The sequence below is a fragment of the Gracilinanus agilis genome, chromosome 2 (assembly GCF_016433145.1).
Source record: "Gracilinanus agilis isolate LMUSP501 chromosome 2, AgileGrace, whole genome shotgun sequence".
NCBI lineage: Eukaryota > Metazoa > Chordata > Mammalia > Didelphimorphia > Didelphidae > Gracilinanus > Gracilinanus agilis.
Genome location: NC_058131.1, coordinates 271134292 through 271154141, shown reverse-complemented (window position 1 = coordinate 271154141; position 19850 = coordinate 271134292). Strand labels below are relative to the sequence as shown.

The 19850-nt window shown below is 36.6% G+C and overlaps 1 protein-coding gene across 1 annotated transcript; it reads right to left on the bottom strand.

Moving 5' to 3' along the window:
- Positions 1-5082: 5082 nt before the first annotated feature.
- On the bottom strand, positions 5083-17560 carry LOC123233609 (lipocalin-1-like). The gene is made up of 6 exons (XM_044659674.1): positions 17480-17560; positions 15660-15793; positions 10837-10907; positions 6925-7032; positions 5874-5975; positions 5083-5108 (listed from the first exon to the last, which is right to left on the bottom strand). The coding sequence occupies exons 1-6, from the start codon at positions 17558-17560 to the stop codon at positions 5083-5085; spliced, it is 522 nt and encodes a 173-aa protein (XP_044515609.1).
- Between the last annotated feature and the right edge of the window lie 2290 nt (positions 17561-19850).

Genomic DNA, 19850 nt, shown 5'->3' with positions numbered 1-19850 from the left:
TGCCAGGCTGGCAGAAAATGACAACTACATTTCTATGAAGTCAGGTATTGTGAAATACTGTGCAAATGATGAGGGGGGAGTCACTGGGGAGGAGGGGAAGAGAGAGATACCCTGGACATATTCCAGAAACCAACCAGTGTTAAGAAGTCAGCTATTTCATCAAATCTGCCAAAATCTTTTGGCCTTCATCCTGAGAGACCTGATTTATGTTAACGAGATACACAAGGCACACACACCATCCTTTTCATTAAATCACAGGCTTTACCTCCTACTATATCTATCTAATCCTGACCATGCTGTTATTTTATTTCCCTATATTTATATGTAGTTTCCATTATTGTGAATTGTTTGTCCAATTTCTCTTTGCCAGGATAAATTGGAGATAATTAATAGCAAGAAGGCACCAATATTAGAAACTAGTATTAAAGGAGAGCAAGAAAGTCTTTTTTTAGAAGGTATGGTTTTAGCTGAGGTTTGAAGAAAGCCATGAAAATCAGGAGGTGGGGATGAGGAGGGAGCAAATTCTAGGTATGTGGTATAGTCACTGAAAATGCCTGGAATTTGCAGATATACTGACTTGTGTGAGGGACAGTAAGGAACTCAATGTCATGAAAGACATGGTTCTTACTTTCAAGGAGCTTATAGACTAAATGGAAAAATAGGAAAAGATTCATGGAGAAGTCATGAAAAACAAAATAAACTTCTTAGCGATCTCCCCCATTCGACTACCAGCTTCTTGAGAACAAGAACTGATTTTTATCTTCTTTAAATCGTCAGCACTTACTGCCTGGCATATAGTGTTTAATAAATGTTTGTTGACTGACTATCACACCACAACTCATTTTTTTATAGGTGGGCTCAAATGTTTCAGGAGGTAATTAAAACCTGGAGAATAATCCATATGTTGCACTCTTTCCTAGAGGGAGCAGTTGAGCCTCTAAACATTGCCTAATGGAATGGCACTCTGAAAATTGGCCCAGTTGACTCATGGAAGGATGACCCATCCTATTTCTATTATTGAGAAAGAGATAAATTTTTACCCTCAAGTTTGTGTAGTATTTATCACCATACTGACTTAAGGCATATGTTACTCCTACACATTTCACCTCTTGTTTATGGCACTTTTCTCTAGGGTTCACACAGGTTCAGGTATGTTTGTCTTATTTCCTAGCATAGATTACATGTTTCTTTGGAGAGAAAACCATGTAATATGGTACCACAATTTAGTATAAGCAGGATGTCTTGAGATCTCCTTATTTCCTTACCCCAACCTTTTCTTGTTCATTCCCTCCTCCCCTTCAGCACTACTCCTTTTCATGTTGAAGGTCAATCAGAGCACAGAAAGCTAAGGCAAAGAGACACTTGGTCATCTGGGTTTTCCTAATTGTTTTACAAGACCAAAACCCAATTACAGTAAGGTCAAAGTTGTGAGCTCATTATCCATAAAGTAGTACTTAGAAAAACTCTCATGACCTCAGAAAACCAATTTAAATATCACCAATCAACTTACAAATGCTGAGTCCTGAGTCCAACTAGGCAAGAAAGTATAAATAACTCCAATACTTTCTCCACTATAGGAAAAATAAATGAATGACCTATTTGTCCTATTTATGACAGTGGGTCAAGAATTTCCTCTCAATGTGTAAAGGACAATTGTGTATTTTTTTAAAGTCACTCAAATGGTTTATGGTTTCTCACTGGTAACATAAACATCTAGACCAGTCATGGTGAACCTTTTGGAGACAAAATGCCAGGCCCCAGCCCCCAGACCGAGTTTTATGCCCCTCCCCACCACCACATGCTGGGTACACCCTACCTCCCCCTTACCCCACACAGAGAAGGGAGGAAGCACTCCTATTGGGCTGTTGGGTGGAGGGGCAGGTGAAGTGAAGAATGTCTTCAGGGAGTGTAGAGAGGGAGAGGGGAGAGGTCTGAGTGCTCTGCTCCCCTCCAGCTCTGCCATCTGTGAGCCTCCAACTTTACCCCCAGTGCGATACCATTGGCTGCTGGGCAGAGGGTGGGGCATGTGAAAAAATGTCATCAGGCACAGTGGAGAGGGGCAGGGGAGCAGTTCTGCCCAAGACCCTCTGCCTTTTTAGTAACAAACTCTTGAGGCGGAGGGCAGCCACATGGCCACAGAGAGCTCTCTGCATGCCCTCTTTGGCATCCATGCCATAGGTTTGCCATCACTGATCTAGACATATCACCTCAGACTTCTTAGAGAGTTCACCTGATTTCTCTGGAGCACTCTGACAGCTATTGCTCCACATGTTCTATAGTATTATAATAGATACTTCTCTTAATTTCTCAAGATGTCATGACAATAAGAGAAATCATGAGAGATGACCTCTCAGGTTGCCAAACACCTTCTCAGAGGAGTATTCAGGATAACAGTCATTAGAATAACCTATCCCTGACTCTTTTTCTCCCTCCTTCCTGCTTTAGAGTTAGGTCCAGGACATGACTAAGTATTATAAAGCAGTGCATTCATTCCGTCAGACAACTTCTGGGGCTCTTCTAGGTAAGTTATGTTTTCTTTATCATGGGAGATCATAATGCCTTTGTTCTTGTTGCTATGCTTATTACTTGGAATTTCAAGTTCCTTGAACAGAAGGGGAATAGAAAGGGAAAGTTTGGTTAAATTTAGCCCTTTGCTATTGCAGGAAAAAAAAAAGAAGTCTAAGCACATTGCATTGAGATAAAGGACCAGTTCAAGATTCTATTCTTGTCTTAAATCTAGGCAACTAAACTTTACAAGTCAATATGATATGTCCAAGCATAATGGCAATGGGTATCGATGGAAACATACTGCTTAATATACAAATATGTGTATAAAATATGTGTGTATGTGTGTGGAGGTGCATGACATTCACTTTCTCAGCAACAATCAGCCTTTAGATGGCAGTGATATATCTTAATACTATGTATTATAGTATAAAAAGTGTGGAATTGTGAAGCTACAAGGCCCAGGTTCAAATCTCAGATTTGCCACTTATTAGCTATGGCCTCAGCCAAATGACTGAACCTCTCTGAGCTGAGTCTCAGTTTCCTTAACTTTCCAATAAATGGTATGATGTCTAAAGATATGATTGTATTTTGACTTTAAATCTCCATCCCTAATACCAGTAGTGTCAAACTCAAATATAATCAGGCCACTAAATGGTATATAAGGATCTCTTCTGGCCACATCTTGACTTAGAAAATTATGTATTAATATTGACTATGTTTGATTGTATTTTTATTTATTAAGTTTTCCCGAATACACTATAATCTGATTTAGGTAGCACTCAGGCATCTTGTGGGCTAGTGCTGCCTCAGGTTTGACACTTTAAAACAAAAGATTGACCCAATTTTCATTTTTTGGCAAGCCATGCCAGTATAAGAGAGGTGCATCCTACAGGATAAACAATCATCTCTCAACCTTTGAAAGTTCACATCCCTAGAAATCTCATAGAAGTGTCCTTGAGAAACCAAGTGAGAAGTAAGAGAAATAGAGCTATAAAATACAGAAGGAGAAACAAAGTTATTCTTTGTTTGCTTCTCTTGTCCTCCTTTGTTCAAACGTATGGTACATTATACAGAAGATTTCTATATAATTTTATTTGCATATCTATTTGTTTCTATATTTTGGTTGATGTTTCCATTTTTTAAAGAATAAGATTCATGATTACATCAGTGTAGGGAACACCCTATACTGAGGCAGATCAGTACCTGCCCCGTAACTTATATATCATCTCAAAAGGTGAAAAAATGGGAGGCCTAGGCAATGACTTGTCCGGGGTCACACAGAAACCTGTCAGAGACAAGACTTAAACCCTTAAATCCTCATGAGTCCAAGGTCACCTCTCTATGTTTCCTACAAAATAAGGGAACAAGAAGACAGCCTAATTTGGAGTTGAAGAATATAAATTTCAGTTATTTCTTTGCCACTGATTATCTGAAATTTTAGGCAAATCATGGCCTCCTTTTCCTCTATCATCCAGAGGATTAGACTGCATTATTGCTAGGACCCCATCTGCTCCAAACCCTATTGTCCTGTGATCTCTGTTCTCAAGGGGAAAATGGGGAAGAACAAAGACACAAGGATCATGGGATGATAAACATATAAAATAACTTAATGATTTAAATTAAAGAAAAGAGTGACTCTGAGCTAGTTGCCCCAGTTTCTTCCCTCTCCAAAGTAGATTTCAATAAACAGACTGAGCCAAGTTCAATTACTGCATACTTTATATAGCATCTGAATAAAGTGTTAGGAAGATAGCAGAGACAGAGTGGGAAGGGAGAAATATCTTCAGGGCCCAGGCATAGGGAACTCTTCTTCAGTCTGAAACATAGCCCAAGATTTCACAGGTAGGGTTGAATCTGAGGCTAAGATCAAATGGAAGTGTTGGCTTCTCCTAAAAATTGCAAACAGAACTTAGTACTGGGTTTTGGGTATTATATGAAAGGCTAGGATAAGGACTTTCCCTAAGCCAACTCCAGGACATTAGAAACTCGGACTATTTGGAGAAGACTTTTAGAAGGCAGCCAGTGACCAACCCTTACTGAGCACATAAGGACATACTACTCACACACAATACTAAACTATAGTTTAGATAAGCTATGGCACCTGGGAGTTCGGTTAGACATCCATACAAAACACAGAGGAATGAGAAATCCAAGAGAAGCAGGGAGGTGTTAGGTGACAAAATAAACTGCTTGATATTGTTCGGGGATTCTCAGCCCTGAAGGTAGGAGCTTAGACTAGATGGTCTCTTGAACTGTTATTAACTTCTAGAATTATATAATGATAACTGAATTTTTCCAGCCTTTAAAGGTTGACCAACAGTCTTCTTGCAAGGCCCCACTGAGCAAGTTAGTGTAGTTTTAGTCCACAAATTAAGACTCAGAGGGGCAAAACAAACAAACAAAACAAAACAAAACAAAAACCTTTGCCTGTGAGCTGTTGGTGAGCTCCAGAGCTGCTATTCATGGTCAAATCTCTTGTCTTCCAGTCTAATACTCTTTCCACTAGGTCATACTAATTTTCCACTTTACCTTTATATAAAAAATTCCCTTGAAATCTTCAAAGACCACTTTGCTCTAAAGTTGTCCTGTAGCACAGTTAACTGCAGAAACATAAGAATACATGAATATACTTATCAAGTGCACTTACTATAACATACTTCCTTAAATGACCATCATTCCAAGAGTGAGACTAATAACAGCTTAAATTTAACAAGTGGCTTACATTTACAAAGGACTTGAAAAACTTCATCTCATTTGACCCTCTCAATAATTTTGAATGGTGGTTAACATGACTGTTATACCCATTATATAGGTGAGGAAAATTACTCAGAATGATCTGGAGAGTCAATAGGATCATATATTTAGAGGTGGAAGAGACCATCAAGCCCAATCTTTCCATTTTACAGATGAAGAAACTGAAATCTGGATGTTAAATGACAACATCATCATTATTTTAGCAAGCATTTTTATAGCATCTACTATGTGCTAGATACTAAATGCTTCACAGATGTTATGTCATTTAATCTTCACAAGAACCCTGCAAACTAGATTCTATCATCCCCATTTTACAGTTCAGGAAACTGAGGCAAACAGAGGTTAAGTGACTTGCCCAAGGTCACATAGCTAATAAGTGTCTGAGATCAGATTTGAACCCAGATATTTTTGACTCCAGGACCAGAGTTCCATCCATTCTGTCCTCTATTAATGCCCAAGGTTAAATAGTAAATATCAAAGCAGGAATTTGAATTCATGTCTTGTGATTCTAAGCCCAGTGTACTTTGTACCATATCACTACCACCAATTAGAAGGAGGAAGCTGGAATTGGGCATAAGCTCAAGAGAAATTAGAAAATTTATTTATGTTACCCTCTATTTCAGGAATGATGATTTGTTCTGGATCGTGTCCTTTAGACTTGACAAAGTCCTTAAATATCTGAAAAGCTTGAGGATTCATTTCTGGTTTTCTACCTGTGATCAGAAGTCAGAATGAATGGTACAACCCTTCTGGAAACATAAACTGCCATTTCTAAGCAATACTCTGGTCAAGTATATCCATGGAAGGAAATGGACAAATTTATTTCTAAATATTATTTTTACAGCGTCTTGGAGAAGTCTTATGGGCATACCAAGAAATTTTTTAAATTCTTAATATCTCCCTCTTTCCCCTCCCCACTATTCCTGAGAAAGAAGTGAGCTATAATCAGATGGTTACCTATATTGAGAAATTCCTTTAACCCTTTCAGAGTAGGAAGGTGCTTTGCAATGACCTCAAAATGAAGATCACTGGTATCATTAAAATAAAATGGCTTGGGGTGGGGCACATCAAAAAAATAATCTTACCTAGTTCTCAACTTTCAGCAATGTTTTATTTTATTTTATAGGTATATTTAAATGCTATTAGAACAAATTCTATTTCCATGAAGGTTATTTTCTCAGGAAAAATGCTTCTGTGTATCCATGTATTATCTAGAGAAATAATACTCTTATGATCTGTTTATGATTAATTCTCTGTAATTAATGTGCCCAATAGCCAAGTCTTTTTCTGATACTATGCTCTGACATAACTATATTTGAAAGCAGAGCAGGAAAAGAAAATTCTTCACCATTTGTATATGCCAACCAGTTCGTACCCTAGCAAAAGCTTTTAGATACTCCAGAGGACTCCCAAATTACTAGAAAAGGCTCTGACTTATGCATATACCAAAGCTATCACCAAGGCTACATCCAGGACTGTCAAACCTATAATCAGGGAGCAGTTAAAGACCTATAATTGTTTACTTATTGGTAGATTTCAAGTGCCTACTGTCTACACAGAGTAGACTTTTCAAAACTATGAATTGAGTTGAACTGAACTCCTATAGTCACCTATAGGAACTCTATTCTTTTGGCAGTATTCACAGGTTGCCATGTTACATACCCATGAGTTCCATCATCATGATATTTTTCCCATTCATCTTGCTTTCTATATATGAAATCAAGTAGCCTGCCATATCCATATCCAATACATTGACAGTCTGCCTCCCCCCTGCAAAGAAAAAAAAAGATCCATTTTACATTTAATCAATGTATATTCACATCATATGCACAGTTCTTGTACTTAGTAGTGCTTGAAAAATCTTTAGAGTTGTATCTCATTTGTGACAACATTTGGTTTTGTTGAAAAATTGAACTGGTCTTTAAAGAAGTCCAGTTGATGATCAAAGGGTTATAAAACTGTGTTTACCCTTTGATAAGCACTGTATGCAATAGAGATTTTTTTAAAAATAAAAAGGAAAAGGAACTATATTTACAAAAATATTTAGAGAAGCTCTTTTTGTTGGTAAAGAACTGGAAATTGAGGGTTGCCCATTAGTTGGGAAATGACTAAACAAGTTATGAAAATGATGAGCAATATGATTCATAAAAACCTGAAAAGACTTACAGGAACTGATGCAAAGTAAACAGAACCAGAACATTGTAAACAATAACAATAACATCACATGAAGACCAACTGCGAGTCTTATCTATTCTCAACAAAAAATGATTCAAGAAAATTCTAAAGAATTTATGATAAAAAATGCTTTCCACCTCCAGAGAAAGAACTGATGGAGTTTAAATGCAAACTGAAGCATACTATTTATTTTCTTTTTTCATGTTTTTGGATCTATGTTTTCTTTCACAATATGACTAATATGGAAATATGTTTTGCATGAATGAATATGTATAACCTTCGTCAAATTACTTGCCTTCTCAATGAAGGTGGGGGTAGGAAGATAATTTGCAACTCAAATTAAAAAAACTAAATGTTAAAAATTGTTTCTACATGTAATTGAAAAAATAAATAAAATATTTTTTAAAAATAAGAAGTCAAGTTGTCAAACGGTCATAGGACACTGGATTTTTCACCTAGAAAATTAGAACATGAGGAATTAGACTGAAGCAAACTGTCTCCAAGTTAAAAAGCCATTCAAAGGCCTTCAAAGAAGGCAAGATAGAGAGGAGAACTGAGCTTCGCATAGAGTAAACTAGAGATAGCTATGAGAAAAGCATATTTAGCCTTCAGTCCTATCTTTTTAAAAGCTGATGCTAAGATGGGCAGAGAATCCCAGCCAAAGAGCTAGGGGATTCTGTACATCATACTCAAATTTTAAAAAAAAGGTACTCAGAGAATGGGCTTCAGAAGTCCAGTGAAGTGATTATGGTTAGTATTTAGAAATTTTATCTTAAGAACTTTGATTGATTTCTACAATATTGAGACCTTCTGACTCGTTCTAGATGCAACTTGGTGTAACAGATAGACAACAAGACTTAGAGTCAAGAAGACCTAGGTTTAAATCCTGCCTTTAATACAAACCGGCTTTATGAGCTTGTGCAAGTTACTTTCAGTGGTCCACCCCACTGTCTAAGACTGTGCTCTGAAGAGAAGGTGACAATTTGCATTGACAAAGGGAGTTTTCCCACCTGGAAGATTTCTGTACTAAAGAAAGCACAAGTCCAATCTCTATCCTTTTTAACTAAAAAGAATTCATAAAAGCATACCTCTAGTTATCAAATTTCTCTGGCACAATTGAAATATGATTCTTTTTATAAAAGCCTAATTTTAGACAATTTTTGGAATGTGTCTAAATCATCACAATTTTGTTCATGAGTATTGTTCTACCTCTCCCATATAGTTAATGCCTTGCAGAGAAAGAACCAGGAATTCTAATTGTTGTTATTCAGTTATTCAGTGAAGTCCCACTAAGGAATTTTCTTAGCAAAGATAAGGGAGTGGTTTGCCTTTTCGTTCTTCAGTGGATTAAAGAAAACAGTCTAAGTGACTTGCCCAAAGTTATACTGTTAGTGAGTGTCTAAGAACAGATTTGAACTCAGATCTTCCCAATTCCAGACTCAACACTCTATCTCCTAAACCACCTAGCTGACTTCAATAAGAGAAATTCTAGTGCCTGGGGGGAAATCTACCATCCTTGCTTCATCCCTGATTTTATTGGAAAGGCTTCTAGCTTATCCCCATTACAAACTATGTTTACTGATAGTTTTAGATGGATGCTACTTATCATTTGGAGCAGCTAGGTGGTGTCATAGAGTGCCGGCCCCAAGTCAGGAAAATTCATCTTCCTGGGTTCAATTGCCTTCATATAATTATTAGCTGGGTGACCCTGGGAAAATCACTTAAACCGTTGGCCTTAGTTTCCTTATATGTAAAATGAGCTGGAGAAGGAAATGGCAAATCATCCAGCATCTTTGCCAAGAAAATCCCAAATGGGATCAGAAAGAGCTGGTCACAATGGAAAAATGTATGGAAAACAGCATCATTTATCATTTTAAGGAAGGATCTATTGATTTCTATGCTTTCTGGTTTTCTTAATAGGAGTGAGTGTTGTATTTTGTCAAAAGCTTTTTCTGCATCTATAGCAATTATCATATGATTTTTGTTGGATTTGTTATTGACATGGTCATTTATACTGATCGTTTTCTAAATATTAAACCAGCCCCTCACTCCTGGTATAAATTTCAAATGGTCTCCTGGCTAGTATTTCATTGAAAATTGTGATATCATTATTTATTTGGGAAATGGTTCTTTAAATGTTTGCTAGAATTCAGTTATGAATTCATTTGGTCCTGGGTATATTTTCTTAGGAAGCTCATTTTTGGCTTGTTCAATTTGTTTTTCTAAAATAGAGTATAGTATTCTATTTCCTCTTCTGCTCGCTTGAGCAATTTGTATATCTGTAGATAACTCCTAATAATTACTTTAGTTTCATCTTCATTGGTGGTGAATTCCTCCTTTTCATGTTTGCTCCTGATAATTTTGTTTTCTTCTTTTTTTAATTAAAATAAATAAATGATTTATCTATTTTATTATTATTTGGGTTTTCATTAAATAATTTCCTCATTTATTTATTTATTTATTAGTTCAATAGTTTTCTTGCTTTCAATTTTATTAATCTCTTCTTTGATTTTCAGGATTTTCAATTTGATATTTAACTGGAGACTTTTAATTTGTTCTTTTTCTGGTTTTTTAGTTGCATGTCCAATTCATCAATCTGTTCTTCCTTTATTTTATTAATTTAAATTTACAGAGATATAAAATTTCCCCTACGTATTGCTTTTGCTGCATCTTATAAATTTTGGTATATTGTCTCATTTTCATTCTTTTTAATTAAATTATTTATTGTTTCCATGATTTATTCTTTGAACTATTCATTTTTTAGGATTATATTATTTAGTTTTCAATTAATATTTCCTCTATCTTTCCATAGCTCTTTCTTATATCTGATTTTATTTCATCATGATATGAAATAGATACATTTAATATTTTTGCTTATATGCATTTGATTGCGAAATTTTAAAACCCTAACATATGGTCAGTTTTTGTGAACCTCTTATGTATAGCTGAAAAAAAGGTATATTTTGTCAATCCTATCTCACAAACAGAGCTGGCAAATATCACAACATAATTTCTTCAGAACAAATAGTCTTTCTGGAAACAGAATTCTCATGAATCATTTCTCTTTCTAGCACCAGCTTCTGCTTTAATCAATAGTAATAAAAAATGCAATTCAGCTGATGCATGCTTTACACTTTTCAAAGGTCTTCCTTCACAGAAACACTGGGAAATATTAATGCAAATATCACTGTCTACCATTTCTTAGAAGTCAAACACAGTGGACAATTCAGTACATTCCATGGAATATACTAGCTAAACTATGGCTCTGGACCACAGTTAGCTATGGTTTCCTAACCTTTGCCTGAACGTTAAATCAGACAGATTACATTTTTAGGGGCCTGGCCATAAAATGGGATTCCTAACCTTACCCCTTTAATTTGTCATGTTTGAGTCACTTACAGGTGAGCAATTTCCCAGGTTGATTTGTTCTCTCTAGAGATAATTTAATTTCTTCACATCGGCCATTCTTCCTGAAAAACAAAATGTCCATTAATGATATTTCTAGAGAAAATGTGTTTCTTTATTGAGAAATAACTATAATAACAATTATAGCTCCCAATAATACACTGCTTAATGTTAGGGTCTTCCCTCTTGATTATTTCTAGTTTATACTGTATATATCTTTTCTATACATAGTTGTTTATATTTTGCATTCCCCAACAAACTGTAAGCTCCTTGACAGCAAAAACTTATATCTTTTTTTAAATTTAAACATTTATTAATATTCATTTTTTAACATGGTTACATGATTCATGCTCCTGCTTTCCCCTTCACCCCCCGCACTCCCCCCGCCCATGGCCGATGCACATTTCCACTGGTTTTGTCATGTGTCCTTGAAAAACTTATATCTTGCTTTGTATTCCCAGATCTTGGTACAGTGTCTGGCACATAATAAGTAAGTAATAAATGCTTATTGACTAATTGACTATAGTTTAAGAAACTCTCTCTTCCAAACAAAGTCTCATTAAAAATATTATCACCAATTTTCCAGAAGGTAAAAATAAGACACATCTAAAGCGCATCAGTAACTGAAGTCGATATAATGAATAGTTGAGGTAATGTGCTCAATGCTCACATCACTTGTGGAAGGCAGAGCCAGTTCTTGATTCCAGATCTACTGATTCTGGGGTGCTGTGATGCTGCCTCCCTCAAAATGCCTGAAATCCTTACAATATAACAAGTATGGATCATGGGCTTGATATGTGCCTAAAACCAAATACCCTGATGCCTGGGCACCCCCAAAGCATGGGAACCAATTTGTCACCAAAATAGTAAAAAGTTATTTCATTGCATCACTCCTTACTTGTCTATCATGGCAATCAAACCCCAGCAAGTCATCACTTCAGTCTGTCTATAATACTCTAATTAATCCCACTTATATAGAACACAGAAAATGTTCTTCTCAGCCTACAGGATCACAGAGCCAAGGTTTACACTTTGGTCTTCTTGACTCCACATCCAACTTTTTCCAGACCTTGAATTGTTGTTTTATTCTGTATGTTTTCTTTTTCAGAGCAATGGAGATCTGGTACAAGAAGCCATCCAAATTCTTTCACTTGGTTTCTGATAGGATGTGTTAGTAAAGCAATTATTTGGACCCAGGAAAGGCCATCTAAGATCATGCAAGTTTTACATGAGGTAGCCAGGTGGTATAGTGGATAGAATCCTGGAGTCAAGAAGATCTGAGTTCAAATCCAACCTCAGAAACTTACAAGCTGCATGACCTTGAGCAAGTCATTTAATCTCAGCTTTTCTCAGTTTCTTCATCTATAAAATGGAGAAAATGATGGGACCTATTTCCCAGGATTGTTACAAGGATCAAATGAAATAAGAATGGTAAAGAACTTAACACAGTGTTTAGCAAATAGTAAGTACTGCATAAATGTTAGCTAATATGATTATATAATTCACTTGTCCTCAAAAAAAATTAAAAATGTGACTTTCGCTATTTTATCTTTGAAATCTAACAAAGTTTTCTAATACAAGTTGGACCTTCCTTAATCCCTCCCATAACCTTTTTTAGAATAATCAGAGTCTACATCTACCAATTCCCAACCCAGGCATTACCTTCATCCCTCTTTGGTAGCAGACAAAATCTCCCTTATTTTCTGTCATCATTAAATTAAAATCAAACTCCTTTCATTTTAACTTAATTTTATTTTCAGATTCATATTTTCCCTCCCGTATTCACCTCCCCAGGTGACCCTATTAATTTGAAATAGGCAGGAAGAAAGGCAGTCTAAATCAATGGAAAGTCTAAATTACAAGATTATTTTTCAGAGAAATGTATGTTTTCATTTTTGAGTAAGAAAGTATAATCATGTTGTGAATTCACTAAACCTACTTAAGTTAATACATTAGAATGATCTTTAATTCTTATAAATAACATTGTTGCTAAAGTATCTTTCAAATAGCTTGTTCTCTTGGGCCAATTTTTATCTTCTACTCCCTTGATTAAGTACTACAACATGAATGAAGATAGAGCATTCTGGAAAAGTGACTCTTCTAACTAACACTGCTTTTAACATTTTTTAGTATCAAAACCATTTTATTTGAATTATCTTTGGATGGAATTCTTTCTGGGTGACTCACTTTGCTGCTTTCTTGGATCACACTGAACATCAGCTACCCCTTTTTTCTTGACGATATCATTATAAACATATATAACTAAGGAGTGCTTCAGATCTGTCTATAGCTTCAAAAGCATACCCAGATAAAGACCATATTGAACATGGTACCAAATGAGAACTGATTGCAGAAACTTTCCTAGAAATGATGATTTGAAAATACCACTAAGGTGTGACAGGTTGGATTAAAAGTCAGAATCCCACAATATACCGTTTACAGGAAACACCTTTATGATCTCAGATACTTCTTAGCTGTGTGACCCTGGGCAAGTCACTTAACCCCCATTGCCTAGTCCTTACTGCTCTTCTGCCTTGGAACCAATACACAGTATTGATTCCAAGATGGAAGGTAAAGGTTTACAAAAGAGAAATACATTTAAAGCAAGTAGACACACACAGAATAAAGGTAAAGGACTGGCACAGAATCTGTCATGATTCAACTAAAGGTTGGTTTTGGTTTTTTTTAAGCAGAGTAGCAATTACAAACTCAGATAAAGCAAAAGTAAAGATGTATCTAATTAATAGAAATAAAATAGAAAATTGCCTTTTAATAAAAGATGCTATCAACAATGAAGTGACATTAATATTAAACACATATGCACCAAATGGCATTGCATCCAAATTCTTAATGAATCGACATGAGTTATAACATGAAGTAGACAATAAAACTATATTAGTAGGAGACATTAACTTTCCTCTCTAGATAAATCAAAAGAAAAAATAAACAAGAAATAAATTAAGGAAGTGAATCCAATTTTACATATTAGATTTGATAATCCTCTGGAGAAAAATGAATAGGAATTGAAAGTGGCCACTAAAGTGGCACAGCAGATAGGGTGCAAGGCCTGATGTCAGAAGTCCTGAGTTCAAATACAGACTCACACACTTAATAGCTGTGTGACCCTGGAAAAGTCATTTTAATCTCTCTTTGCTTCAGATTCATTATTTGTACAATTAGAATAATAATACCTGCTCCTCAGGGTACCAATAAAATAATATTTGTTAAATGCTTTGCAAAACCTAAAATGCTATGTAAATCCTAAATATTATTATTTTGTCTCTTTCTCTTACAGAAGAAAATAAAGAATAAAAAATAACCTGAGCTCCTGAAAAATGTCTTGTGAGAGATATTGGGAATATTTGATTCAATCTTTTCATTCTGTGATTGAATTTCAATTTTCAGTTTCAAAAAATTCATTCTCTAATCAAAGTTCAAAGAAGGCCTCTCTAAAATGGTTTCTACTGAAAGTAGGTACACTGTTGCACTGTTGGTAGATCTATGAATTAGTTTAACAGTTCAGGAAAATAATTTGGAGCTAGCCCCAGAAAGTTACTAAACTGAGCATATCCTTTCACCTATCAATACTGCTACCAAACCCATTCCCTAATGAGATCAAAGAAAGATGAAAAGGCTCTAAAATCAATTGATTTTTTCAGGAATTGTGTCCCCCCATCCCTTTATGAAAGCATCATGATGTCCTTTGTAGCTACTGAGGTACAGACACCTATTTGATTCACTTTGAAGGCCTGCCTTCCTTTTGATGTTCTTATACCTTCCAGAGTGACTGTTGCTCACTGCCTCCATAATCATAATATATGAGTCACTGTATTTTTAAGATTGGCAGAACACTCTACATACCTGGTCTCATTTGCTCCTTGCAACAATCCTAGCAGATTACTACTATGGATGCTATTGTCCCCATTTTACAGATAGGGAAACAGACTCAAAGAAGTTATTTGTCCATAGTCACACAACTAATGGAGGCAAGATTCATGCCTATGTCTCTCTTGACTCTAGTCAAATGGTTTTTCCTTCCCTCAAAGACTTATGGCTTCTAATCTCTACCACAGCTTCTGCTGCACTCTGTATCTGATGCTTATTACTCTTTTCCCTCCATTTCTGTTCTCCCATTTTTTTTTTCTACAGGCCTATTATCTTGCCTATGATTCCCACCTTTGCCATCAAGCATCATGGCTGTCAGAAATCGCTACAGGTGAGAGCACACCTTTGTTCCTGCTCAGCAAAGGGATCAGATATAATCTTGAGGATCTTTGGCTTAGATGAAAAACATAGCTATGATTAAAAGCTTTAGAAGGCTCTTGAGAGGTCAAACTCTACACCTTCATTTTATAAATAACTGAAGCCTAAAGTGGCTGGGACATGTCCAGAGTCCTGTCAAGCTACTGAGTATCTAAGATGGGATTTAAACTCAGGACTTTCTGTCTCCAAGCTCAGCTCTTTATCCACTATACCATGTTGCTTGCTGGGTACTTTCTCTGTTGTTTGACGCTCAAAAGATGCTTCACTGCTTTTGGCTGTTTGTTTTTTGGCATTGGCATTTGTCTAGATTTTTAATTTGATCAGAAACTTCCCTTCTAGATACCTTGTTTATGACAATATTAATTTGCTTAGCAAATTCTTTTTTTAAGGTTAATGCAATGATTGATTTTAATGCAAATCATCTCACATTTCAAATGACTGGATCCAATGGAAAGCTTGACTACCATTTCCCAAAAACAATTGTATTGCTTTCAGGCAAATACTGGAAAAGGATGAGATGGGGGCCAGGAAATTCCCATACAGACGACACTTACCTAAGGTTTAATTTGGCCTCCATTTTATCCTTAGTAATAGGCCTGATAGTGAAGGCAGGTATTTTCTCATGCTTCTTATCTTCAGGAATGTCCACATTTCCCACCCAGGCTTTTACATACCATACTCCGTGTAACTAGAGAAAGATGAAGACAAGGGAGATCCAGACTGTGAGAAATCTGTTTTTCCAAACATTGGAAGGCCTGAGCCAAAGGAGAAAAAAAGAAGAAATGGCAAGAGAATGGGGAACTAAGTCTGCCTATGTTCACAGGTCCAAGAAAGGACTAGGAAGGAAAGGAGTTACACTCAGACCTGTGCTCAAGTAGAGTGGACATCAGGTCCCTGAGCTGCTGTTAGAAGAAGCCAGAGACAACAGCAGTATCTGTTCCCTCTCACGTAGGTTCCAAATCCAAGCTCTAAAGGACAGGCCCTAACATAACACATCCTAGGTTTGAAGAAGGGAGATTCTCTGATTAGGAAAGGTGTGTTTGGATTCTAGTATTTTCTGCAAGAGACAAATGGAAGCATCAAAAAAGAACAATGTAATAGCTTATCTTTGTCCTTTCTCAGATTTACCTACAGTAACACCATTTTACCTTGATTTCTTTGTTGGGTTCTCTGACAAAAATCTGTTGCTGTGTCCCAAACCAGACTGATCCTTTCTCCTACCTTCTTACATACCACTTCATTTATCACTCCTCACTCCAGCACCCACCCCAAACTTCCTGAATACTGCTAATACTATGTTCTCACCTCACCCACAGCACCTGAGAAATGTCACTATGGCCACAGTGGCAATATACCCAAACTGCAGATTTCCAGGAGTAAGTTGGTTCTGATGAGCTAATGATTCTAAAGCAAACCTATAAAAGTAAGCATCACATGGCCCAACTGAAATTGAAGTTCTAAAAGCCTCCGAAAAAATTAACTGTTTTCCTGAAAATAAGAGCTGTGACCCATATGACTTGCTCCATATAGAGGCAGTGGTAATTCTGATTGGTCATCAGAAGTAAAAGTTTTAAGAATATCCCTGTTGGAAATGCATTAGGAAAATACATGATTGATCACATAGTGTGATAGAGATATGAGTAGGGTTTTGATGTTAAAGAATCGCTCCACTGCAAATATGAATAACATGGAAATAGGATTTGAACAATGATATGAGTATAACCCAGTAGAACTGTTTGTCGACTTTGGGAGAGGGAAGGAGAGAGTGGGGCGGGGGAGGCCGTTCATAAATCATGTAACCATTGAAAAATATTCTAAAGTAAAATTAAAAAAAGAGAGAGGATATCACTGTTGGGGCAGCTAGGTTGTTCAGTGGATAGAAAGCTAGGCTTGGAGATGGAAGATCCTGGGTTCAAATATGGCCTCAGATACTTCCTAGCTGTGTGACCCTGGATAAGTCACTTAACCCCAATTTCCTAGCTCTTGCCACCTTTCTGCTTTGGAACCAATACATAATATTGATTTTAAGATGGAAGATAAGGGCTTTTTTTTTAAGTTTTAAATAAATAATAAGAATATCACTGTTCTCAGCTCCCAGTTCCATCTGGTCACAGCAGACTTGAACAAAATGAAGATTCCTCACCTTGGAACCTATCTTATCTCCTTCTCTGATATTTTCTTCTGTGGGCCCAAGGAGTTCTACCTAATCGATAGCCATGTAATTTCTTTTCTTGACTGAGTTAGAGAGCAAGAGGATTTCAGAGTTGTAGAAATAACCTGGAAATGGACAAAGTGGGTCTGTAAACTGGTAATGGTATCTTCTTGCTGGTGCAGATCTCTCCAATCCATCTCCCTCTCAAAAAAGTAGTCTTACCTCTGAATAATCCTTAGAATAAGGAACTGGTTTCATGGCATAGACCACTGAGAACAAGACCATCAAGAGCAAGACCTTCATCTTTAGAGAGCTACACAATAGCTTCTCAGTAGAGAGCCTGATGAGACAAATTGAAAAGAAGTGAGCCCTTCCTTACAGCAAGTCTCCCTCTTTATATAGCATCCCGTACTCAAAGGCACTGAAAACTGATCCCCCTTGTACATAATGACCCAGTCAGTTTTATAAAAGAGGAGAGATAATAGCATTATTTTTGGAAGCAAATGGCTGAATGTTTTTATGATTCTTTAATGGTCATTCATTAAAATTCACCCTGAAAATAAATAGGTTCTAATTTTTTTTGGACGCCGGCAATCTTTATAGATTCTCACAATTGATACCATTATTGGTGGGAGGCTGATTGTTATCAGAAGGGGAAGTTTTCAAAGGTCTCGTACTTTTTGAGTGATGAAGAAAAAAAAAATCAATGACTTCATTCCATTTCTATCCACTCCCCTGCCCCACCCCATATACTTGCTGGCATGTTTTTCCAAAGATTTTCAGATGAATTAAAGACTACCCTTTAACCCGGCACACATGTCTTCATGGACTCAAAGGTCCATTCAACCTGGTCCTCTAACTACTTCTCAAACTAAATACTCCATTGATGATCTCCATGTCTATATAAAAATGTTCCTCATTCCTGGAATGTATTCCCTCTACATCAACCTTTTAACATCCCTTATTTCCTTCAAAATTTAGCTCATGCCACCTTCTCTGTAGCTGCTAGTGTTTCCTCCAAAAAAAATTTATCTTCATTGATTGTTATCCTACATATGCATAGGCCTTACTTCTTAGAGTAGCAGAGTAGAGCACAAGATTAAGATCAAATCTTCATAGGTATCACAAACTCCCAGGTGAGGAAATTCCTTTTACTAATGCAGGTTGGCACCTTCTCTACAATATACAGTTTATACAGCTTTCTAGTGTACTGATAGATTATGACTCACCAAGGACCACATAGCTAGTATGTTTCAGAGGCAGAACTTGAACCTTGGTCTTCCTACACCCAAGGTCACATTCCAGTCCTCTAATCCTACACTGCCTTTCCATGGTATATAGTGACAACTTAAAAATTTGTGCCTTTTCTTGGAAAGATACAGGTCTTGAGTTAGAGCTCTTCTAAAAATCTAACATAAAGAAGAGGTTTTTTTCCCCCCCTAAAACTTTACCTTCTGTCTTAATGTCAGTTCTAAGACAAAAGAGCTAGGAAATTGGGGGTAAGTGACTTGGCCAGGGTCATATAGCTAAGAAGTTTCTGAGGCTAGATTTGAACTTCAGTCCTCCCAAATCTAGGCCTGGCACTCTATCTACTATGCTATCTAGCTTTCCCTAATGGACAAGATTCCTCACCTCCTTTCCGGAAAGAGCTCTACACTTGGATACCCACAACAGCAGACATCTTTAGTCCTATATGACCGTTAGGGAAACAAAGGCTCAAAGTAGCCAAATAACCTACTAAGGGTCACAGAGAGAATTATTACCAAATGAGGATCATAATAATCTATGTCTCATAGGCCCAATCTCCCCCTCCCCTAAATTGTAGCTTAAACATGGAATCATATCATTTCTTGAAAACTTCATAATTACCTTAGTAGGTAAATCTGTTTGCAACCTTGAGTTGAACTCAATCCAATGCCAAGTTTTTTAAGGCTTGTGTTATAAGTCATAATAGCAGCATTGTAATGGAAAGGGTGTAGATGGAGAAAGAGGGGCATAGAGCTAATGCCTGGATCCATAGATTTCAGGAAAAATCAACACTGGATAGGGATCTTTGCCCAGTCCAAGGAGAGAAAATGAGGCAATGTGGCAGGATTGGATTGACTATGAGATTGGGTAGTACAGACAAGGTATAAGAGTCAAAGATATGCAGGAACTTCCCAAACCTCTCTGAAGAAGAAATGCCCAGTGTTTAGAGCAGCAGTTGACAAACCACTCCCCCCAGGCCAAATCCAATTTGTCACTTGTTTTAAAAAGGCCTATGAACTATCCAAGCATAGGCTCAGTAGGGCAGCATGGTATATTAGATATGGAATCAGAAGACCTGAGCTCATAACCACTCACTTCAATTTACAACTTATATGATAATGTTTAAGTCACTTAAACACCTTCATCCTCCACTTGCTTCACTATAAAATAAAGAGATAGGACCAGCTGACCTCAAAAAATCCCTTCCAGATTTAAATTTGTTATTCTTTTTTTTCTGTTTTTTCTTTTTTACCATTTATATGTAATAACAAATTTCCACATAAGTTTTCCAAAATTATATGATCCAAATTGTCTCTTTTCTTCCCTTCCTTCCTCCATCCCAGAG